At 36.0% G+C, this 26,036-nt stretch overlaps 2 protein-coding genes across 2 annotated transcripts; one reads left to right on the top strand and one right to left on the bottom strand.

Moving 5' to 3' along the window:
• Positions 1-140: 140 nt before the first annotated feature.
• LOC106180570 (cysteine-rich hydrophobic domain-containing protein 2) lies at positions 141-10,485 on the bottom strand. The gene is made up of 6 exons (XM_013564591.2): positions 10,330-10,485; positions 8,524-8,578; positions 8,069-8,224; positions 2,910-2,966; positions 2,090-2,149; positions 141-1,888 (listed from the first exon to the last, which is right to left on the bottom strand). Exons 1-6 carry the CDS (start codon positions 10,446-10,448, stop codon positions 1,838-1,840), a joined length of 498 nt encoding a protein of 165 aa, XP_013420045.1. The 5' UTR covers positions 10,449-10,485; the 3' UTR covers positions 141-1,837.
• Positions 10,486-16,081: 5,596 nt separating this feature from the next.
• LOC106158179 (ganglioside GM2 activator) lies at positions 16,082-25,546 on the top strand. Its single transcript, XM_013534074.2, has 4 exons — positions 16,082-16,820; positions 23,701-23,926; positions 24,293-24,470; positions 24,849-25,546. Exons 1-4 carry the CDS (start codon positions 16,679-16,681, stop codon positions 24,981-24,983), a joined length of 681 nt encoding a protein of 226 aa, XP_013389528.1. The 5' UTR covers positions 16,082-16,678; the 3' UTR covers positions 24,984-25,546.
• The last annotated feature ends 490 nt before the right edge of the window (positions 25,547-26,036 follow it).

Raw genomic sequence — 26,036 nt, forward strand, 5'->3', positions numbered from 1 at the left:
ACAAATCGAAACGCGATTTGAGAGATTCCATTTTTGGCATTTATATAGACCAATGTTCCTAAGGGTACGTAAAGCGAATTTCATCAACCAGAGAACACCTATGTAAAACAAGGAAAGTAACAATAACAGCGAAACCAATATTAATTTTGCACATTGATAAAATTTTATTGTATAACACATCTGCAAGCAACGTTAACATCGTACACCGAATAAAATTCCTCAACGTGTCTCGAGTTCGTTCGAAACTAAAAAATATATCTCACAGCAGTCAAATAACGAGATCGACGGAGCCACTGGTTATAAACATTTACCAACTCAGTGGGATAAAATAATTCAATTTCCTATTACATAAAATACCCAGTAATTAACACAATTCAGGATCAATTCCTGGGGGTATTTGCAATTTGATCAACTCACAAATTTACCAACCCAAACTATCTTGATACTAGGTACTAATGAGATTATGCTTCCTGTATTTTCATTTAATATATAGTAACTTCCTTCAGCGTCCTTCACTCCGAAATAAAAAAAATTGCTTCGTAACTGAAATACACCTCTGCAATCCCAGCAGAATGTAACGTATATATTCTAATACCCTAAAAATAATAATTTTTCAACTACTAAAATCTGTCTGTGCATCACATAAAGGGCAAAGGCAATAGTGTTTCGATCATAAAATGTGAAATTTCACAACCGAGACCATATAAGTTTCACACCTTGGTAAGTTGACTGACATTTAATCTATATGAGAGTATCTGAAATATTTTCCTACTTGATGTTCTTGTTGTAATCAAATTGCACTTCTTATTGAGTTAACATAAAAAATTATATAACTCTTATTTAAATCAACTGAGAATGTTAAATATCAGACAAAACGTGTTTGTCACCACAACAAACATTTACAAATTGCTAAGGACTACATCTGCTAAAACGTCTACACCATGTAATATAATCAAAACTGTAAATTTACAAATTCCCATGTTCAATGTTTCCGTTTGTTTACAATTGCAGACATACAATTAAACAGTGTATATTTTCTGATGTCACCTTCAGGCAAAAGTGCAGGGTATGAAAGATGTACTTTTCTCATTTTGTTATTAATAGCGAAGTTGACAACATTCCAGTTTCTTTTAGCATTAAATTTTGCTGACCAATCCCCTTTTTTTTTTTATATTTAGCGAAACCGGTTTAGGACTGGCGTATAAGTAGAACCACACGACTTCTTGGTGTGACTCACTGCTTGTATTACTTCCGTTTCCTTTACATTCCAAGTTTGACTCTTTCCCAGTCACCATGCCTTGTTTTAGATATAGCCAATGAACATCCTGTACGATGTAAATACAGGTGTCAAGTACCTTAATACAACTGTTCTTTGGAGTTTCCTTTTATTCAAAGATGTCGATTTTTTTTTTTACTTTGACCCGTTCTTGATTCATCCACTTTGCAATGCTTCTCAAACTCTGTAAACCTTAAGCTTATATTCTGAAGGTGCCACTCTTACACTTTTGCAACATAAAATTTACTAAAAATAACGTAAACTTACTTCAAGTTTAACCCATTTCATGTCACATAAGATCTTGATGGTGGCTCCATAGTTCATACAAAAAGATACGATTTTGATGATGTACTTAGTACAACATTTGCATATGTCAAAGCAAAGTGAGAGTTCATGAATCTCTTTAGAAGTTTCTAGTAAAATATTGTCTTATCTCTGAACTCTCTGCGTTCAACAATAATGATCATGATTCAAAAGAATATAAACAAATGCTGTAATGAAATGGGTGATGCTCAAATATACAGTATGGGTGTCCTCCATGCTTCTGGAGACTTCTGGAGGTCAATCTGGACGAAGTATGGGGACTTTTGGAATAAATTCTATTAGAATGACCTAGAAAACAGACATCCCCAATTAGGGTATATGTATGTAATAAATTTGCAATGCAGAAAAGGTAAACAAGATGCATGACTTATATTATGTATATCAAGTTATAACAAAAAATTGAAGTAAACAGTGAAATCATAAATGGACAATACGTTAACCATTATTTTTATCAAAAAAAAAATTAACAAATTTTAAAACTGCACTCACATATTCCATCATACTATTGGCATCAATATGTCTTTTTGATAACTTCCAATGTAACCCCAACTGAAAACAAAAATTATAAATGATATAATAGAAATAATTTTTTTAAAACAAACAATTTGAAAATGTACAGCCCATTTCTCAAAACAAAAATTATCTGCAGTTCCTTTTGCTTAGTATCTGTATTTGCTCCCTCCATCACAATGAAACACTATAGATAGACTAAACTGATCAACAGATTATTTATCATGGGGAAACTTAAGAGTGCCGTTTAACGTGCCAATTACTGATGTTACTAGCATCCTTTTTCTTCCCTACAAAAACAGAAAATCAATACATTCTCTGATGGAAAAGTGGGAGAGCATGATCATATTGGTAGGTTTAATGTGATATAATATCATATTACCAGATATACTGAATTATATAAGAAAAAAAATTTATCATAGTCATAATCTGTGTGTGTGTTCTAACAACTGCTAAATATTCACAGTGTCACAGTGGGGTGGAGCTCTAAGACCAAAAAGCCCAAAAGCAGAGTGAAGGGGAATAAATCTCACCACCAGCACCAACCTTTTTGACTTCCCTAGATAAGCCAGTCAAGGAAGTTACTGTCACTTCAAAAGTTAAGACCAAATGACCAGATAACAAGATGACCATATCAATTCTGAATCAAAACTGCTAACACAGGAGTTCTCATCCCCCACAAAGAGGGAGATCTCGCTGAAACCCAGGTATCCAATTCCCACAAGAAATAAAGTTTGGCTGTAGGGGATAGTTTCAGAATCTTACTTCAACACTCCTCTGATCACAGCTAAGAGCTTACCTTGTGATATAGATGGCTGTTCTCCCAATCCAATACTTTTTCAATGGAGTGCTTTGTCTGAAAAAAGAGGAATCAATACAATACACTTTACACTGTAAGTCAATACTGTGTGTGTGTGTGTGTGTGTGTGTGTGTGTGTGTGTGTGTTATGCACACATTGAATCTTTCAAGAAGCAGATGTTGCATTTATGCGATTTAACAAGAAGTCATATATCAGAGAAATTATAATAGCCACGCTCGGCTGTCACCTTGATTGGATAGTAAACGGTTGTCGTAAAATCGCTAAAAGATATTAAAACCCGGTGCATAAACTTGAAAACCACCTAGGACAACCTCAGACTGCCACATTAATCCAATACAATGCAAAAATAAACTATAACAAGTGGTTAAAGCCTTCAAACCGAATGGCGTAAAGTCCCCATATACCTCCATAGAGACAATAAAATAGAATAAGCTTCTGAAACGAGAAAAATCCAGTTCCAACATAATAATCGAAATAAAATACTGCCGGGCATCGGAGCGGCCTAAAACTTGGCACGCTTACCGCTAATACTGCAGGCTACATCATCCCGTCGCTCGTTTGTAAATTCCGTGCATGGCATACGCACAATCAAACCGTATATCCAAATTCCACCTCTGATGTTTGAATTGGTCCTCTCTACAATCCAATTCAGGAAATGACGTAACCGCAGAGGTCGCATTGTCCAATGGCATGGCTTCTTTTTCGTAATGGTAGGTTAGAGAGGACCAATTCAAACATCAGAGGTGGAATTTGGATATACGGTTTGATTGTGCGTATGCCATGCACGAAATTTACAAACGAGCGACGGGATGATGTAGCCTGCAGTATTAGCGGTAAGCGTGCCAAGTTTTAGGCCGCTCCGATGCCCGGCAGTATTTTATTTCGATTATTATGTTGGAACTGGATTTTTCTTGTTTCACAAGCTTCTTCTATTTTATTGTCTCTATGGAGGTATATGGGGACTTTACGCCATTCGGTTTGAAGGCTTTAACCACTTGTTATAGTTTATTTTTGCATTGTATTGGATTAATGTGGCAGTCTGAGGTTGTCCTAGGTGGTTTTCAAGTTTATGCACCGGGTTTTAATATCTTTTAGCGATTTTACGACAACCGTTTACTATCCAATCAAGGTGACAGCCGAGCGTGATAATAGCCAAGTAAATTACTTCTGTGGTGATTATGCACAAAACTACACAAATATCAACTGAAGCTAAGACTAAACCTTAAAACCTTATTTAAAATGGCAAGAACACAAGTTCTGCTCTAAAAGCATATTTAAATTACATTGATATTTGCATTTTCGGAAATAAACAGGTGATGAATTTATCCCCATCAATACGTTGTTCAAATTGACATGGCATTCTGTTACTTTTGGCAGTATGTAAAAGTTCAGCACTTTGTTTTTAAATTCAGTACCTCAATCTGACATGCTGCTAGCCTTGCATATGTATTTTTTACTCTTTCCCATTGCTACAATATTGTTTTAACTTATGGCTATCAGAACTCCAGAAATTTTATTCACAATTCACTGGCTTTATGTTAACTACATGTGCACAAGCTTCTTATCATTTCAAATCAAAAAATATTTCTAAAATGCATTTTCCAAAATGCTCAAACTATAAACAAATGAAATCTCTACTGCATTTTACTGCACTGTACCTTTCTAAATATTATTCATAGCATATTCTTAGCATATAACTACACAGATATGCACTTTAGGTTGTTAAAGTAGGATATTTACCAAACTTAATTATATATCATTGAGGTAGTCTTCCATACAACAGCAAGAAATGATGGTAGAATGTGCATATTCAAATGACAGATTAGTACCTGGACGGTAATTTATCACATATTTTATCATCAAACATTTTCCAAACATTTTATTACTTTAAATTTTATCATCTTAGTCTCTTATTTACTAAATTACTGAAAATTATTACAAACTGGACATACAGGATTATTTACAGTACATATCTAGAATTAAATCTGGCTATTATTTTCTGATATAAAAAGTTGTATTTTTTTAAATTTAGGGAGCCTCATCATGAACAATATACTGTCATTTATGCCCCATTGCCTGCAACCAGAATATATATAAATAATATATGCAATTTCAGAAACTGAGAACATGTTATCCTGATAAGTATAAGGGACTCCCACATTAAACTAGAGAAATGTCAGAGCAGAAAAAAGAAAGTCATTACTTAAAGGGATAACAGATATTAAAGAATGGGATTCAGATAGAACTGTAATCCCTTGTTTCCCTCTTAGTAAACTCTCTATCCTGAAAATTTCACCAAAACTTGAGAAGAGCTTTTAAGTTTATCTTGTCTATTCACAAACAGACAAAACGATGCCAATGAAAACATACACCCAATTTCCATAGATTTTAGATCGATCTATCCCTGTGGGGAGTCTCACTAGATTACTGTCAGCTTGGCCGGCTTAAGCGTCTGTCCTGCCTACTAAAAGCTGTAAGGGGGTAATTAACTATGGTGCCCGCTCGGCTGACTGCAATTTAGCATGAACCCCCAGGGAGTTAGGTCGATCTAAAACTTAATCTTTAGATCGATCTAAATCTCTGGGAAAGCACCCATAGTCTCTTTTTCTGACATAGGTAATGAGAGCAAACGACCATGTGAAACATCACAGCTTGGAAATGAAAACAACATATTTAAATACTAGAGCTATACACCTGGAGCTATACACCTGGGTAAAAATTGCACCATAGCACATTTAATTTAAGGGGCACCTCTTCAATATATGTAAAGTAAGTCACTACTGATCTATATACTATGTGTCTTTTTTAAGTGCCTTAAGAGACAATGTAAAAGACAGCTAGATAGACCCATAAAACTATTTTTCTTTCTTGGCTATCATTATTTTATTAAGCATTTATGAGAGTTCAAACCGATTCACTTTTCTTTATATGGACTGTAACCCAAATATTAAGACAGCTCTTTTTTCTCTAACAGAAAAAACCCTCAATTACAGAGATTTATTAAAAACAATTGTATGGGATATCTACATATATCTTCAATGACTGCTTTTTAAAGGAGATTCAGGCTTTTTATGAGAAAAAGCCATTGCAGTGAGATTCAATCATATCACAATTCCCAGAAGAGCACACAATTTATTCCTGTTATTTCATTAAGCTTTCCTGCTTATGTAAATCTAATGAAAATCTGAAACTCTTGAAATCATACTATTGTGTCTTGATTTCTGAGAAAAAAAATGATCACATCAAAACTGTTGCTTGCGAAAAGACCATGAAATATCCATCCATGTGTTCTGCTCAGCCAATATCCTTTTGCTGATGATAATAATCTTTATCAGAATGGAAGCTGTGCTTAATGAATAGTTAAGAAGTCCATAATTAAGACATGATGGCACTGAAGTGAATAAGTAGGTATGTGCATTCAAGTAAGTGTGCGTGTTAAACTTCATCTTTCTGTGACTAAAAGTGCGACAACAGACATCTTTATTCCTAAAAATATTTAAATGAATTAACATGGAAAAAAAAGTAATTTAAGCAGGTTTTGTAAGAAGTCAGTTTTCCACTCATAATTACACAAAAAAATAAGCACTGGTTACTTCATCCCTGGACAGAGAATGATATTGATTTGAGATTAGTTACTAAGAACTCTATTTCATTTTCTTAGAACTAGACCTTGATGATATTATTTAGAGGATTTTTTTTAGAAATGATCTATTCTATACTAAAGATCTTCATTACTCAAGCAGAAAAAAAATCTTTAAAAGTTACACAAACAAACCCCAAATTGATGATATAAATTACATATATTTGATTACTGAAGTCTATCTACAAGTACCATTCTATCTCAGAGTACTATGGGCCAGTTATCAAAAGTCTTAGTCCTAGGTAGGGTCAATGCCCTGCTCTCCCCCCCCCCCCCCCCCCCAAAAAAAAAAAAAAAAAAAAAAAACACAATTTTATTATAAGTCGGAGAAAGAAGGGTGAGATGTTTAGCCAAGGATGCACTGAAGGCCCCAGGCAAAACAACAAACTATTGTATTACCTACTAGCACCCTTTTACTTAGACATATAACAGAATACAGTGAGCAACCTATTGTATTACCTACCCTTTTACTTAGACATATAACAGAATACAGTGAGCAATCTATTGTATTACCTACCCTTTTACTTAGACATATAACAGAATACAGTGAGCAACCTATTGTATTACCTACCCATTTACTTAGACATATAACAGAATACAGTGAGCAACCTATTGTACTACCTACCCTTTTACTTAGACATATAACAGAATACAGTGAGCAACCTATTGTATTACCTACCCTTTTACTTAGACATATAACAGAATACAGTGAGCAACCTATTGTATTACCTACCCTTTTACTTAGACATATATAACAGAATACAGTGAGCAACCTATTGTATTACCTACCCTTTTACTTAGACATATATAACAGAATACAGTGAGCAACCTATTGTATTACCTACCCTTTTACTTAGACATATATAACAGAATACAGTGAGCAACCTATTGTACTACCTACCCTTTTACTTAGACATATATAACAGAATACAGTGAGCAACCTATTGTACTACCTACCCTTTTACTTAAACATATAACAGAATACAGTAAGCAACCTATTGTATTACCTACCCTTTTACTTAAACATATAACAGAATACAGTGAGCAACCTATTGTACTACCTACCCTTTTACTTAGACATATAACAGAATACAGTGAGCAACCTATTGTATTACCAACCCTTTTACTTAAACATATAACAGAATACAGTGAGCAACCTATTGTATTACCTACCCTTTTACTTAGACATATAACAGAATACAGTGAGCAACCTATTGTACTACCTACCCTTTTACTTAGACATATAACAGAATACAGTGAGCAACCTATTGTATTACCTACCCTTTTACTTAGACATATAACAGAATACAGTGAGCAACCTATTGTATTACCTACCCTTTTACTTAGACATATAACAGAATACAGTGAGCAACCTATTGTATTACCTACCCTTTTACTTAGACATATAACAGAATACAGTGAGCAACCTATTGTATTACCTACCCTTTTACTTAGACATATAACAGAATACAGTGAGCAACCTATTGTATTACCTACCCTTTTACTTAGACATATAACTGGCCAAAGTGAGCAACCTAATGTGCAACAACAGCACAGGCATCCACAAAATAGAAGTTTGACATTCATAGGCAGAGATTTCTTCAGAACATTGTTGATTCTCTCAGTTGTGGCTTGAAACTCTTCAGGAGCAACCTGGATTAATCAGAAAAACATGATCAATATAGAGTCACTTCACAATGGTGTAAATAAAAAATCTATGGATCTAAAGGCAATGGATTCTGCGTAACAGTTTTAAGAGTCTCACAAAAATTTTTTTTGCTTCATTTTTTCTTGCAGTTATATATCTCAGGCATAGAAATAGCACATTTTCTCCTTTCCAATCAAAAGAAAGAAACTGTGATGACAATGCTGGTAATGATGAATTGTATGTTGAAGTTTGTGGTGCATTTCCATAGGAATATTTACAAAGGTGGACTTGACAATTAGCTTACCTTTGCTGCCAGACCCTGAGGGAATTCTGTGCTAAATTTGTTGCTAAGACCAAACCTGGCAAAAGAGAATGAAGGTGGAAGAATCAATACTGGTCACATACATTTTGCATGAAATTCTGTGAACTGCACAACACAGGTAAATTGTTCCACACATACCAGAAGTAGTAATTTAGTAAGAAATAGGAACATACTAGAACTGAACTCATCTTATCTGTCATGCATTTTAAACAAGAAATACCATTGTTTGAGCAAGTTTCAATAGAAAATCAAATTAAATAACTAGTAATTGTCTAAATAACAGACAAATATAAAATGACCATTGCAAAAAACAAGTAATACTTTTATCCATGTTCGATGAGAAGAATTGAGAATGAGTTAGTAATTTCTGGCACATACTATTAAGCAAACTTTAAATAATTTTTATCACAAAGTATTACCAGCAGAATGGGCTACGGGCTATTTGAATAAAAATATGAAGAGTAAAGTAATGTTATTAAATCAGTTACTCGTATATTTTCAAAAACCTGCGGTTAGGTAATATGAAGGGTGAAAACCTGATGATCTAAAGCTACCAATTCAATCTGACCTTTCTAACCAGATCCAATATATTTTGCTTGTTAGTCAAATGTCTTTGAAAGATTACCATGCGTGATAAAAATCAGAGACAATATTGCACTTCCATCTACAAGACACATAATTAGTGAGATTGAGGCAAGTCTTTTTACACAGGTGCTACTTCGTAGAAATGCAGGGAAATTCCTCCTAACATGCAATATAGCATGATTATATCTGTCATGCTAGCACTTGACATAAGGTATGTGGTTTTCCCCACACTAAAAGATAACATTCAATATGGCAGCTTTCGAAACTTTTCCTTCTCAGAAAAAATTACCAATAATATTAAACACTAGCTTCTCAATAAAAAAAAAACATTTACTATCAATATCTTCTTATTTTATTAGTTCATCTCAATTAGAAAGAATTACAAGTTTTGCTGACTGATTTTTTATATTACATTTGATTATAATATTACATGTAAAAATTAATATAGGAGATACGTCTGATAATTTGAAGTGACTTTCTTTTCAGAAATATAATCTAGTTTACATAAAAAATCAACTGTTTAGATCTTAGTGGATATTTTAATACCTGCCTTTGGTTTTTGGAGGTGCAAGTATTTCTGGGAAAAAATTGGACATAAGTTTGGTAAGTGAAACAATTTTAACAAACCTAAGAAAAAATTTACATTTTACTGTTGTTTTTTGTACTGTGGATTTGTTATCCCCCCACCCCCCTCCCAAAAGAAAAAATAGCCTCTTCCTACATTTATCATGATTTATATTGCTTTAAATTTACTGTACGTAAAACTGCAAAAACTCTATTTGGGGAGTTCTCTTCTTTTGTTCTCTTTTGAATCCTAACACCAACACAAAATGTCTGTTAAATCAATTACATAAGAAATCGGGTGGGTTACACCTTCTTAAACAAGTAAATAACACTGTCATTAAATGACATGCTGGGAAATGAAGGTGATTTAACTCAAAATAATAAACGATATTTACCGAGCAACGGGTATCTACCGCGTTAAAAATTTAGTAGATCTACTCATGTGATATACAGCTTATATATTTATATTAAATGCTAAAGGATGGCGCTGAGTATACCTTTATATCTCAAGAACGCTGCAACAATAACAACAGGAGTTCGGTTGTTCTCAACAACTCCGAAAGCATGCTGTCATAGCTGACAAGAAAAGCTTCAATTCAACATCAAAACTCTATTTTTCTTTCAGCTTGAATGACTTACACTGTAATGTTACCGCCCCCTCGAATAATCACGGGGTCTGGGACAGGACGTGATACGCTTTCTTCGAAAAATCGCTCTTCTTCGTCTTCCTCTTCATAGATCGCGTCAAAATCAGCCATCTTGTGCAGTGACCTAATTAGTTTTTCATGACGTCACTTCCTTTTCCGACACCAGAAAGATTTTTTGTGCACACATTACTGATGTACAATCTGTAAACCAAGCCTCGTAAGCTAAAAAAATCATTTAATTAGGCCTTAATCAAGGATATATTTCCTTGATTAAACAAAAAGGATATTCTGTGGCTGTTATTAATTGACACAGCTTTGTTAGCCTTCAGGTCGATAGGCCTTATATAGGCCTATAGACTCTATATTTTTTTATAGTCTGCAATTTAAATAAGAAAAAGAAACAACTCTAGCTCTTATACCTCGTGGGCGCAGAAAAAGAGACAACTGCACGTCTTTTAAGCAGGGCCTATTGATTAACTACCTTGTAATCCAATTAATATGAAAAAAAATGGGTAACAAATTATTCATTTTTAATTGTTTAATAATTTAAAAATGTGTTGTAAGCCGAATACCCTGAATTTAAAACAATGAAGCAGATATTTGTATTTCAGTGAATTTAAATCGAGTTTTGTAATTGGTGTCCAAATTGCTGCTTCAACATGCTAAGTTTCATCTTTTGTTTTAAAAATCTGAAAAAACAAGCACTGAGGTTTCTAATAACCAATTTGCTAAGAAGCGTCTTGGTTTTGAATGAATGCGTCGCACTAAACTGAAGATATGGCATAGGGCATTCAGCTACTGGTGGCACTTGTAGGGCATGTAGGTGTACGTGTCAAAACACGACTGAAACAGTCTTATTTTTAGGCCTGGTAGTTCTTACCAAAAATTCTATCATTTTTTCATTTTTCCAAGAACATTGCAGAGTACACAGAGAAGGTTAAGAAGGCACAGGTAGGCCTATCCGTTTTATACTCTGTTCTTATTTTTTTTAATATGTAGAACAAATATAAATACATGAAAGAAGTATCCAATAGCTATCAAAGTATAATCTTTCCACCTCTGTCGTAGTCAATGTAGTCTCTCCCCCCCCCCCCCCAACACACACACACACACACACACACACACACACACACACACACGCAGGTATACACGTGTGTGATCGTCCTATGCTTTTGTTGACTTGTAAGTTACTTAAAAGTAACCCCGCCCTCTTTAACATTTATAAACAATATAAGGCAGTGCTTCTTAATAAGGAATGAATAAATTGGGTCTCCGTGGATATATTAGTGATTTTGTTGTACTTCAGGGGTTTAGGCCTACTGAGAATGAAATTCGATCGAGATTAATCGCCGAGATTCTTTTCAACATATTTTAAATGTAAAAACGTCTCATTGAAATACACATTAATATAATTCAATTAGTTTATTACATATAATGGAATCTATTTTTAATAATGGTGTTTCATCAACTTTTTTTAAAAAGTACCCATAGTGGTGTACAAAAAAATATTGAGTATCCTTTCTTACTTCTGTGAATAGGCCTGTTGTGCCATTGCTGCTTGGCGTACTCACATAAGCACTGTTAGAATCAACTTTGAATTTGTTACATCAGTAAAAAACGCATTGACACATGATATCTGGATGTGTTTGAAGAACGAATGCAAAACAATATTTGCACAACTAGCACAATGGTATTTCACCATGGATAAAGGCGCGTCAACGCCTTTGTCTTGCTGTGGCTTCAGCACATTTAATTTATATAAAGAGGTTTATCTTTATATCTGTAGGTAAACATTTCACGTCTCAAGTATTTGTTGTCATTTTATTTATCTATTTGTTTATTTTTGTAAATCCATTTATCTATCTATCTATCTATCTATCTATCTATCTATCTATTTTAATAGATAAAACGTTAAAGTTAAACTTAAAAGTTAAGTTTTGTTCCTTTGCTCTTCAATAATTTTTGCGAGCTGGAAGCGAGTAGGAAAAATGTATGGCTTCCTCAGGCAGTTTCGGTTTTAGTATTCTCCAACTGGTTATACATTTTTTTTACGTTCTCAAACCCCGAGTCTCAGAGTCCAATTAATCGTTCTAAATGCTCACCTCTGCAAGTACAATCAACATAACATACCCATGCGTAGAGCACTGGATGATCCAGGACTTTCTTTAGGGGTGAGGCAAAGACGAAAAGTATGAGGTATAAAACAGATGACTGGGACAATTTAAGTAAAGTATCTATGGTGCAGGATTGGGATTTTTTTTTTTTTTTTTTTTTTGCTTTAATGATCTTAAATCGCACGTTAAAACTTGAATTTGGTGAAGGGAGAGCGGAGGGTGTCTCAAAAGCCCCCCCCCCTCCCCAATCCTCCCTCCCGGATCCGTAGAGCGTAATTTCCTCAGGTACCCTTTATCTGAGAAGCTTCTCTATTATATGCATCAATTTTAGTTGCGGGAAATACAAGATTAGGTTAATATGGGACATGAATCCCCGATATAATACGATCTGGTTTGGGATCGACTCATCAGAGCGACAGCAAAACATAGGCATCACAAAACCGTTTTCCAGTCGCCTTGAACAACTAAAAGCTAGAATAAAATCTGTGAGATCAAAAGTAAAATTAATTCAACTGCACTTTACATTTTAAAATAAATTTACTATATCAACAAAGCAGTCTAAATTTTCATAATGAAACTACCAAAACACTCAGGTGCGCACACGCGCGCGCGCACACACACACACACACCGCTGCTCCCGATCTGTGTTGCATTTTGTTAATAAATTCAAATATACACATGTTGATATAATGTCTTTCGTCACAATATCTGCATTCACTGTTATCAATGCTGTAGGTCGATTTTACCCAAGCCGGACCGATACCTTGTTCATTCTAAGACACACAAGAGACCCCCCCCCCAAAAAAAAAAAAAAAAAAAGCTAAGCATCGAATTCAAAACAATCTGATAATTTCATTAAATCATTTTCCCTTTTTCTTTCGACCAGTAAATCTTTTCACTTGTTTGCTGGCCTTTGTAAGGCTCACGTTGATATTTCTTCTGATTTTTTCTGCTTCCAGTGTTGAGAGATTCATGGTTCGGTGAAAAGCCGTGTACAAATTAACGGACGCTCCCAAAAGTTCACCTTTGCGTTTCCAGAGGTCGTCCCTCTTCCCCGGTGGTCCTAGCACGTCTTAACACACGCGTAAGTAGGGAACAGAACATCAGGCCTTCGATTACATTAAATGCGTTTCACTGCCTGTCAATCACGCTCCACTTGTCAGTCAATATGCCACGCGCGGACTGTGGCACTTCGCTTGGCGTTCTCTGCGGGATAATTAGAACTTCAGCCCTGTTGAATTAAAAAAAAAAGAAAATATTTTAAGTTAAAGTTCAGATAGCCAGTTTTTAATCTGCTTAATTTGTTTTATGACAATGATAAGCAAACATTTAATGTTCAGTATACTGGAACGGGAGTTTAATCTTTTCAAGAGGCGAGCCAGATTGCAGATAATCTGTAGGCCTAACATTAGAATATTTTTCTTGACAAAATATGGATTCTATTTAATAATGCTTATATAACGCTAATACAAACACTTACATTTTATGATATAAATAAATTGAGATTTGTGAATAAATTTTTAATTTTGTATTTAATCTAGTCGTGTCTTTCCGTTTTTTAATTTAGCTTTCATGATTTAATTCTTGGTAATAAACAGGTTGCCTTTGTTCGATTTCACTGGGTGAGTTCATTCAGAGAAAAAAAAGAATTTATTGATATTTCTTATATTTAAGTGCTTCAAATGAACAATTAGATTTTAGGACCTTTCTTTTGGACTTTTTTTTTTTGGCCAAATATTCACTCTCCCAAATACAAAGACCTTTTGTTTGAAATGCAAGGGGTTGGCCGGATGAGTTTTATCGTTGCCTTGTCGTGTCTATATGCACGTTTATTATTATCATTAACAAAGGAAATGTTTTTTCACGTAGTTCAAGGGGAGGTACCGTGGGAGCCTAAGGGGAAAGCGTTCGTTGGAAACAATTTCGGTGATAAGCTTAATGTTTAACGATAACGTTCCGATAATCGACATAGCCACTTGAGCACGCAGGAAATTCATGGCGCTTTGTTAATTTTGCAATGTTTTTTTCTCTGTTTCTCAGGAAAATCAAGTATGAAACCTTTACTGGATCAGACCAGAAACAGGAAAAGTCTTACAATATGTGAAACAATGTAAACTGTCCATGTTCTAATTTGATCAGTATAATAGGACTTAAAATGATGTATATATAATATAAGTAAAATTATCCACATAATAAAAATGATATAGTAAAATATCTGGATATTCTAAAAAAAATTGAGAGTTCAGGGACTTGAGTAAAAATGTGGAGAAAGACAGACTATGAAATATTCTTAAAAGTTGTACTAATCACAAAATTTGCCGGTGAATCTGTTATTTTTTTCCCTACAGCATCAAACTGCCAGTACTATCTTAATGAATATTTAACAAAATCAGTCGTCATAATATCATACAATATTCCTCCGTGTTTTCGTTAAGTAGCGCAATGGTTGTAACAACACGGGGTTCCCACGGCTCGCTTCCTTCTGTTAATTAGTATTCTCGGTGGCATGATTAAGGTTACGACAGGACAGGAGATAGGGTTACCAGGGTCGTGTCACAACCTTACTTACCACCCGCCGTAAGAATACACATTTTGTTAGTAAAAGAAGAGGAGGGAGGGGCAGTGCGCTTAAACCACCCTGGCCTTCAGAGGATGCTGGAAACTCCCCTCTTCCATCTGCTTGCTCGTTCCTCTGCGCTTCAGGGAGAGCTTCAATAACCCCTACATGTTTGATTCCAGCCTTCATTGAATTATTTTACAAACTTTATATCTGCAATTTCATCTGATCTGAATCGAATTAAAGAAATTAAAGGTTTTTTAATTCTTCTGTAAACATTCTTGGTGTTATATTTCTTCTTCAAACGTTCTTGAAGTTTGAGTGATAAGGATGCACTTTTTGAATGAAAATAAAGTAAATTTATTACTTATTTTCTTGATAGTGATGATGTTAGTTTTTTCTGCTCAAGTAAATTCTTGTTGCTTGTGTGTCTCAAAAATGAAATCTTTACGTTGCATGTAAGGATCTGTATTCTAAATCTTTATATTATAGATATTTTTGGATATTCATATAGGAATAATTCTTGTACTAGATATATCTTACCTTATTAGACTTCTTTGAAATGCTCCAGTATATGATAAATGATCGCAACTATGTGCAAATGAAAAAGGTTAGGAATCAAAGGAAATAAATCACAGAGAAACTTTAAAGTTTAAAAACCTCTGAAAGTAACGCATTTTTATTTGCTCATTTTGTCATAGTAAACCATCAAAGCTGATATATTTTCTTTTTATTTGGTAATTTTGGTTGGTTTAAAACGCATTAATCCAACCGGTGGCAGGGCGAACTGAAAGCACCGACGTCTATGTAGTAGCATTACGTCGCTACTGCTGCTCTCCGTGTGTGGTCCACCGACGTGTGACTCGCAATTTGTTCTAAATATTTAGACAACTGGAACGAGAAGGTAAGCACTAGAAACTCAGATTGCCTCACAGCAAGCGTAATACACAGTTCATCAACCATAACAACATGCACGTGCCCCTGCAGTGAATGTCCGTACGTGAGCATCTGGTATCCTCGTTGCAGGGCGGACAGAAGTTGAGGCGCGGACCGGGGAATGGATGGCAAGGAGAGGTGCTGATGGCGCGAGGAGAACAGCGCACGCGGATGTACGGGCAGTGCTTCACCCGGCCGACATCTCGGCTCTCTGGCAATCTTCTTTGTGATATTTCCTTTCGATTTATTGGTTCCTTTGAAAGATTTGTGCGCAGAAATCAGCCATAGTGACGTTGATCGCCTCTCCTTCCCACTAACCAGGGTTTATATTCACGAGCTCTGCACCCCATCATCGTTGTGTGTGGTCATCTTTAGGAGGTTTATACCGTCTACACGTAACCATCACACGAAAAGGAAGAAAAAAACACCCACCAATGCACTGGCACTCCGATAGAGTAGCTAGCACTTCATCGGACAAGTAAACAGAATAAGGTGCGAAAACGGGAGCGTATAAAGAGCCGGCGGGCGATCTGCCTATTCAGTTATCTTGACAGCGGCGGCAACCTGTACTCTGTAGAACCTTGTTACCAAGGAAATATAGGGACTCTGAAAATTTCTTTTCAAGCGATCCGTGGTTGTGTAATATCTTAACAATTTTCATTATTAAAATCGAATTGTGCTTCTTTTTCTTATTATTAAAAAAAGAAAAAAGTACTTTTTGGGATTTTATAACTATGAATTCTTTGAATATTGCGGTTCTCGTGGCCATCACGCTGCTAGGGGTAGGAAGCAGTTACCGCTACCCCTCCCGATACACCAGAAATGCAAACAAATTCAGATTCAGAAGAAGTCAAGAATTCAGGTTCGAGGACTGTGGTAAGTTTCCCTATTAAATGTGATTTTTAAAATAACTATGAATTTTTTTTTACATATACATAGTTTTATTTCATTTATTTATACACGTTTAGGCATTTTGTTCTTTTGTAGTAATTCTAACTGAAATATTTGCGCTGGTTTGTAAGTTTTATTTAACTCGCATAGAAAAATTATAGGCAAAACTTTCTTTTTGAAAGGTACTTTTTCAATTGAAGATGTGATGTATATTGCCAGCGTTTCCTTTCCATGCTACAAAAAAAAAAAGACGTTCACTGTAATATTTAAACATTAAAACGTTTCTGAGCATTGTGGCCTTACTAAAAGTATAAGATTTTCCAGGAACGAGCTTTTGGTTATGTGCCCTAAAAGAATTGTATTTGTTGGCATTGGCTGTGTATTAGGCCCAGGCATCTATCTTTACTCACAGCATCTGCCTTCGTTTATTTACTATACGTAACTGACAAGATGCATGTACAATCACGAGAAAAAGTGATGAACGAAAAAGATTTATTAAGTTAAAAAATCATACCTCCTTCAAAACACTAAAAATAGATAATAGATTAATGCTAAATGAGAAGTGAAAATGAATTAATAAGATATCTGCGCTTTTAATAAGGCATAAAAGTGTTCGTTTATTTTCCCTAAATGATGATAATTCACTTTATATTATACCTTCCACTCCAAACGCGATCACTGCCTTGTTTTTCATTTCAATTTTGGATCGTATGGATTATCATACAGGAGTTTATACGTTATTTCTCCAAGGTTTTTTTATTATTATTTGCTACAACCACTTGGTGTGACTGAATCGTTTTACCCCCGCCATAAATGCCATGAAAACACCAACTGCATCCAAAACTATTATACCCATCATAACACACACTAGCAATTGTTAGTGGAAATGCATGGAATTAGCAGATGGATATGCTCACAGCGGTACAAGAAGAACGGATGCGTTTGTTCCGGGAGTGTTCCCGATTCCCGTACTGTTCGATTGTCCTCGTTCTCTTTTTGCACCCATTAACCTCCCCTCTCAGCTATCTCCTTACGCAAGAACCAGAGACACAGGTGGATCGTATGAACTTTTACTTCTTGCAGGGCGCATGTACTTGACTGATACCACTTTTTTATTGATGTTTCCGTCGACTTGCCTTGTACTGAGATACAGAAGTGCAGGTTCAAGTTGCAAATGTTTATCGTTTCCGCATTTTAGTAATCGCACCTAACCGCCGAAAATGTGAAGAATCCATTATTTTTTTCTTTTTTATTCTTATTAGTTTTTGACAGTTTGGAAAGAGGAAAATAATTGATTAGCTTCTCTGAGCTAACTGTCATATTTAACGTATGTGTGCGTGCAGGTACGTGTGCGCGTGTGCTGACGAAGAAGAAGGATACACATTGGACATTGGTTTGCGAACAAACAGTGAAGTGAGTTGAAACGAAACGATATTCAAACGCTTAATAAACCATTGAAAAACATGTTGCTACTAGGAACCAACGTTTTGCGATTTCGAAGAAAATTGGTTTGGTTTGTTTTACAAACACAATTAAGACAGCGTCCCAAAGAAAGCTCATTTTTTGGCACTCGAGATGTGTAAGCAAATAAAATCGTTGGGTTTGGATGAACAATTTCCAATTGGGGGTTCTCGGTGTGGCACAAGAAACTTGTTTGAATGAAATATTAAATTACAAAAGATAAAAGTAAATTAAATTTTTTTCGCTTTTTTTGTACCTTAACCATGCTGGTGAGCCTATTTTTTAAAAACTTTCATTACCTGGTAGTAATAATACCAATAGCCTCTTTATCTACTAAAAACTACCATGTGTTCTTCTTGTTGGAAATAGCAAAAAAATATTTTAAATATTCAAAAACCAAGTATGGAATGGATTTATTTAATATCTAAGATAAAATGATATTTATATTTTCCATTTTCGTAGATTGTTTTGAAGACGGCCGAAAAATTGATTTTCGAATTTCCCATCTCAACACCCTAATGCAATCTTTCCATTTTTAACTACGAATTGATCATTTTGGTAGAATTTTTTTTCTTTTTTTAAGGGGGCGACTACTATATCACTCGGGCACTCTTCTTCTTAGACTCTTCATGGCGAGTATCTGGTAAAAGAACTTTTGATCCACTGATACATGAAGTTTACAGGCCTTACATACAACCTTATGTACAACCGGGCATTATTCCCATTATAAGTAACTGTAAGCTTGAGGCACATCCTGATAACGCTTCGCCAATTTTCTTATATATTAATCGATGGACTGTATAGGGTCAAGTCGATGAAAAAGGTGGTGGTGGTGGTGGTGGTGGTGGGGGGGGGGGGGGGGGGCGCTTATCCTGGCGTTCGCCTAGAACATCTTTCATGTTCTTTTAAACCTTTTTGTGGGGTTGTGCCACTAAAACTCTCTCTCTCTCTCTCTTTCTCTCTCTCTCTCTCTCTCTTCCTCTCTCTCTCTCTCTCTCTCTTCCTCTCTCTCTCTCTCTCTCTCTCTCTCTCTCTCTCTTTCTCTTTCTCTCTCTCTCTCTCTCTCTTGCAGCACATTTCACCTGTAAGCTTAAGGCACTTCCTGAAAATGCTCCGCCAATTTACTTTTGATATTAATCGATGGACTGTGGAGAGTCAAACCTCTGTGTGTAAAGAGGGGGAATAGAGTACCCTGGCGTTTGCCAATGACATCTGGTTCGCGTCCATGTTCTTTTAAAATTTTTTTGCGGGATTGTGCAACTAAAATTCTTTCTCTCTCTCTCTTTCTCTCTCTCTCTCTCTCTCTCTTCCCCCCCCTCTCTCTCTCTTGCAGCAGCAGATTTTACCTCCTATAAATTCAAAATTAAATTTCAAAGTGTTCAAGGGGAAGCTTTTCGACCACATGCCACACTGACCATAGGTCACTGTGTAGCCACGCCAGTGATGACCACCTTGGTGGGAAATCCGTATTCCTTCATTGTTTGCTTTAAGTGTTGGGACCTACCTGCTCATTGTTAGGTACATAAAACAAGCCAAACAGCAAAATGGGTTTATTAAAGGTTTTTAAAATGCAATCAAAGAACTATAATAATACGGCGGTATCGGTCTGATGTACCGCAAAAGGCAGGCTATCAGGTTCCAATCGAATCGATTCTTTCCTCTGATCTGTACAGCGATAAAAAGTATACAATATCCTTTTATCAAGCAATTTAGGCGATCTCAAAAGCAAAATAAACCCCATAGTATTTTGTATCATAACAACGAAGCAGCCACACTTGCGAGTAATACATGTACATCGTGGTGTGTGTGTGTGTGTGTGTGTGTGTGTGTGTGTGTGCGCCCGTGTGCGTGCGTGCATGTGTGCGTGCATTTGTCTAGTACGATTTAAATATCCATGCTGCCGTTTTTATCGTTTTTTCTCGGGCAAGCGATAAGTGTGTTTTACCTGCTTATCCTTTACCTGCTTTACCTTCCTACAGTGTATTTGTACGTTGACACTCTCTTTTACAGTACAGGCAATGTTAAAGACTTCCAAATCCAACTTATTTAAAAACTCCTAATCAGCTTAGAAATAGTCTGCAGATATGCATTTATTACTTCCCTTGCCAGCATGTACTTACCTGAGATGAAAACAGTGAAAGGTAAAAAGCAGGGTGGCGGAAAAACAACAGAGGCCAGAAGTGCACGCCGATAGTTTATTATCAGGCCACAGCCAGTTTGCAATTTACAATCAGTATCAAAACCAAATTTCTTAATTTCTTAAGCTGTAGTTCTACCGACGAGAACCCATACTTAAACAATTTTTACAGCTCTTTCTGCTGCCGAATATTCCTTGGTTTAACCATCTATGCCTACCTTAACTACTAGTGTATCATAAAAAGTTATACGAGATGTTCATTACTACATGGCTAACACCGATAACTGAATATCTAGTAGAGGAAATTGAAAAAAAAAGAGAGATGACTTAACCGAAACAATTTAAAGGATCACACGTATCGAACTGATAGAAACAATTGTGAAATATACATTGGACTCTTAGAAAAACGCCCCCTGAACGTAGATTTTGTTCATTCGGCTGAAGCCGCGTAAAGATTAAATGCAATTTTCGCTTAAAATGGCATTTTTGATCAAGGGTATTAATGCCCTTTTTAGAGAGATTGTATCACGTCGCTGAGATGTGTAAAGCTCGGTCTATCTACAAGTGAAATTGAAGTTTTCAGAAGTTTTTTGAAGTGTGGATATTTCGGTGTGTGCGAGATCTGTGGTATGTTAATGTTTTATTTTTTTCTTTTTACACATTAAGTTTCGAAAGAAAATAATAAGGCGGGCAAAGTCTTCTTTACGGTCCCTTGAACAAGTTATAGGAATTGAATTATCCAGAGTGAAGCAAATCAAAATAAGCTAATTATCTGTTGCTCAAGTGCGTACAGGTGGCGTAGGATATATGAATGTCACAACAGATACAAAGAGCAAATTACTCACATTTTTCATAGGAAAAGAATGTTAAAACGGAACTAACACTTGTCTAATCACCGAAACATCCCGTCAGTTTTAGACTTCCCCATTGAATGCCCGTTTGAAAAAAACTAACGAAATCACGTCTCTTCGCTAACTCAAAAATTGTTTTTCACTAACTCCATTTGTCACGAAGAATTTGGCAGTTTTATTAACGGTCAGGCTGTTCAGTAGTAAATCGTATGGGGGTTGAGAGACCATTATATTACGTCGGTTCCCCAAGTGCTCGCAGGTGCAGGTAACTTTAATGCTGCAGTTGGCACGCACGTGCAAAACCAATTTTTGTGATGCCACATAAAGCGTGATCTTTTAGCACTGGTAGCACTGGATCACTGATATTAAGAGATCCAAATGTGTGTGTGTGGTTGTTTGGTCTGTTTATGATAATAACGAGTGCAAAACTGAAGATGAAGGATATTTCATTGTTAGTGAGTTCAGGCTGGTAGACGTATGGAGAGAGAGAGAGAGAGAGAGAGAAAGAGAAAGAGAGAGAGAGAAAGAGAGAGAGAGAGATGCGTACGTTTTATGATAAAGGGATGGTTTTAGGGAGGGAAGTAGAGAGACATATAGAGTGATTGACAGAAGGGCCCACGTCAATCGTTCATAAGATATTAGAAATACGACACCTTTTTAGTGATAATTGACAGCGTGAGAAGTCAAATCTGTGATTAATTCAACAGATTAACAGTCTGACACTAATCCCCTTGCTGCTTCTCTTTCTGCTACTGCGCTTTCTATTCATCCATAATTGAAATTGGTGTTTAATTTGTACTGTCTGCTGAGATGTACACACATTACAAAAGCACGACTTTGACTCCTGCTCACCGATACCAGGGCCACGAATCTCTTAGCTTCTTGTGTGGTCTCACATTGCCATGGCAACATATCGTTAACCTTACCGCCAATGTCTTTGCGCGCAGCCGAAAAGGAAATTATTAATTTTATAAGAACGGCATTTAGGAAAGGTTCTACCCTATTTTATTGGTTTTGCCATTCCCGATGAAAGAGAAACATAACTACGAAACGGCAGTTGCTTGAATTACAGCCGAAATGCGAAGCTGGAAAAATTAGATCAGAAAATGATAATCGGATACCTACTAGTTTTTTCTTTTCTTTCTTTGGGTAGGGGGGGAAAATAAAATTGTTAGTTTTACATCGACCACAGAGCAATCTTTTCATTTATCGCATCAGTATCTTTCCTTGTTTTATTGTGATTCAAACACTCGATTCATTTTATACCTGTTTTTTTTTTAATATATTAAATACATTTTGCTTTATCCCGAATTGCAGCATCAAATATATGTCTAAACTTGCCAATAAGATTTTACAATGTAATTCAATTCAATTTGTTTTTAAATTTGAAGGACGTACCCGATACGATATTTTGTAAGTGCTCTTAGCAATTCCTCGTCATATTTTACAGCGTATACTTTCACTGGTGTTTTTCATCTTAAGGTGAAATGCCGATAGCTATAGCTATGGGAATGAAGAGTAAAGAATTCTTTTGAAAGTCGCGAGCGTGCGAACAGGTGCGCACAATTTTCGGACTCTTCGCACGTCCTTCATGGGTTACTGCCAACATATCGTAATTAGTACATGTGTTTAATCAAGATAATCAACTGCGTCAACGAAGGCGCTTTTTTCGTCACCAAGATATTAAAACAGTTCTTAGATTTTATTTGTGGTATCTTCATTGACATTTTTGACTTGACGGAGGTCTGCGATCCCGGAGAACTCTCTAGTATCTGGAAACAACTACGACGTACGAAGGGTGTGAAGATATTTCTGTCTGTTTTACAAGCGTTTTGAAGAACTCTGTGATTTGACCAAGAATTGCACCATGCGATAAAATGATACTGGAAATTTTAATTACAGCATTTATCTGTCTCTCATTTAACCACATGTCAAAAAGAACACAAATTTGTTCATAACCTAGATTATCTCGGTTCGAGACAGATATGTCATTATATTTTATGTTATTTAATTCATAGGAAGAAATTTAACCGGTCCTACATGTTCCTCTGAGAACTTATCTACCTTTCTCTACTTTAATTTCAAGGACCTTCTACATGTACAAACAGCGCAATGACAGAACAACTAAAATGTCAATTTCTTGTACATGCACATGTTCACTTGTACTAAATGAGCATCATAACAGTGAAGTGTTCTTAATAATTTTCAATTGAATTAAATTATGCATAATTGATCATAATATTAAATGCATTACTTTATTCAATACAGCATAAGGTATATTTTATAAAATTGCATTAGATTATCAAATTGTGTTACATGTACGTTGTAATAAACCAAATCAAAAAGTTATTCAGCATATTCAAAAGTAAAAAATAGATACAAAAATTATGCTAGATGTACATTATTATATTTCCAGGTAGAAATCCTAACCGTCCGATCCACTTTCTTGCACTGAGCGTAACCCCCTTCCCCGTCAAATACCCGGGCCAAATGCTGCTCTCCTTCCAGCTGAATGTCACGGAGACACTGCCGACCAGTTTATCCGTGGACACTACGCTGGAGAGAAAAGTACAGCTCCTGTTTAGAGAGACGACTTTCAATATTCCATGTATAAGCGTGGGCAACAGCCAGTTTGGCACTTGGTGAGTATTTTTTAGACGATTGCACCCCCCCACCCACCTCAAAAAATAAAATAAATAAATAAATAAATATACGGACATACAACGTGAAAATTAACGGACAGACAAACCAAAAAGCAGTTTGATTTTCTGTACGACAGAGGGTTACGTTTAGAAATAGACAGACACACAGATAGTGCAGACAAATAGAAGAAAGCAAAAGGAGATATCTAGACGGTCTAACAGCTTCAAGTCATAAATAGTGCATCAAGACATTAATTACGGGTGTGTTCAAATTGTTTTTATTTTAGATTGATTTTAGTTGAAACTGAGACAAGGTATGTTGAGTATATAATCAACACTTTACCGCTTTTTTCCTCGAAACATCAGCACACATAAGGACCTGTGTAGCAGAATGGCCGAAACCTACGACCCGTGCGATTGCCCCGCCTTCTTCGAGGAGAACGACTTCCCGTGCTCCTGCCCCATACCAGACGGGGAATATGTCCTTAAAGACCTGCCGATAGATATACCCGAGATCAGCGGGGGCTTGTCTGTGTTTGCCGATGTGAGTATTTCTGTGAACACGGTTTAGAACGGCAACAACAAAATAATAACAATAATAATAATAATAATAATAATAATAATAAAACAGGTTTCAAGAGAACGTGTGTACATTGCATATATATTGATTAAATATTATATCAAATCTAAGTGTGCATGTAAAAACTAGTGTATGTAAACACAGTTAGCGTAAAAGCTTTCTGTCAATTTAAGGTCTTCTCATTACATTTGTTTTTGACGGACTTCTCTATATGGGAGTAAGTCTGTAAGTTGTGTTAGAGAATCCACGTGGCACTCATTCGAAATAGTGATTGTCACACCTATCGCAATGTTCTTGATATCTCTAGTTTTTTTTTCAACTCTCGCTTCTATTTTGTTACAGGGTGATTATGAGCTAATGTCCGAATTCTATGACGGTGACACTGGTCGAGAGCTGGGCTGCCTCAGATTCACAATGTCCATGGAAAAGGACAAAGAAGATGAGGAAGAAGATGATTCGTGGTGGGGAAAACGCTAAATCAGTGGAGTACTCGCAGACATAAGATGTGATAAAATACCGCAAATGTGATCTAATACAGCCGATTTACTGAACAGTTTCTATTGTATACCTCTTCTATTGTTTTTATCAAGGATATATGGCTGACGCAAGTTTAAGCGTCCTGATTGTGTTTATTCCGAAAGTGCCAGTCATCTAATGTAAAATGGTGCTACGAGCAAGGAGGAGACGTGGCTAATTTTTGCCTCGACATGGCCGTACCAATTAAGATTGTTTGGGACAGCGACAATCGCTGCGCTATATAGCAATAGCTACTTCTTGGAAATCATTTAAGAGGTGTAGAGATTGAACGATGAAAACAGGAGAGTTCGCTTCGAATTCTGGCGTCATAGGCCTACATCTCCCACAAGAGTAATAAAATATCTGATATAACACGTGACAGATGACACCAGACGAGAGAAAGAAAGAAATGCGTTTTTAAAGGAGCTTTCATCTGCTTAACAATTAAAAATAAAGTTTTATGTTGCTCCATTGTGTTCTTGAAATAAGAAGGAATAAAATTCTGGAATTATCTTTGTAAATAATGATGTAGTCATGTTTTCATTCTCTCTCTCTCTCTCTCTCTCTCTCTCTCTCTCTCTGTGTGTGTGTGTGTGTGTGTGTGTGTGTGTGTGTATGTCGAGTTCTAAAATTAAACTTTAGACGACCTCACCCGAATTTGCCAGCTTCCATCTCCAGTACCAACGAGTCTTGCAACTCAAAGAGTGAAAAAAACATGATATGCTATCTGACTGACTCTGCCCTCAGTTGTCGCTCAAGGAACCTTGCTGGGTCAGTTCTTATTTATTATCAAGAACAACAACCTTCAGGCTAGCTGTCCTAACGACATGCAAGTTCGCGGATGATTCAACAGTCTTTGAGGTGTGTGGCTCTGATACTTATGTCAGTAAAGCGCCTAAATTCAAACTTTTGAGTGTTTTCGTTTCTGACATGCACACGGTTCTATTATCTACGCCAACAGAAAATGTGCCAAACTGTCCTGAAAAGATCTTGTACAGATGTACCAAAATTTAA

This window comes from Lingula anatina, chromosome 3 (assembly GCF_051362555.1).
Source record: "Lingula anatina isolate TDL-2025a chromosome 3, LinAna3.0, whole genome shotgun sequence".
Lineage (NCBI taxonomy): Eukaryota > Metazoa > Brachiopoda > Lingulata > Lingulida > Lingulidae > Lingula > Lingula anatina.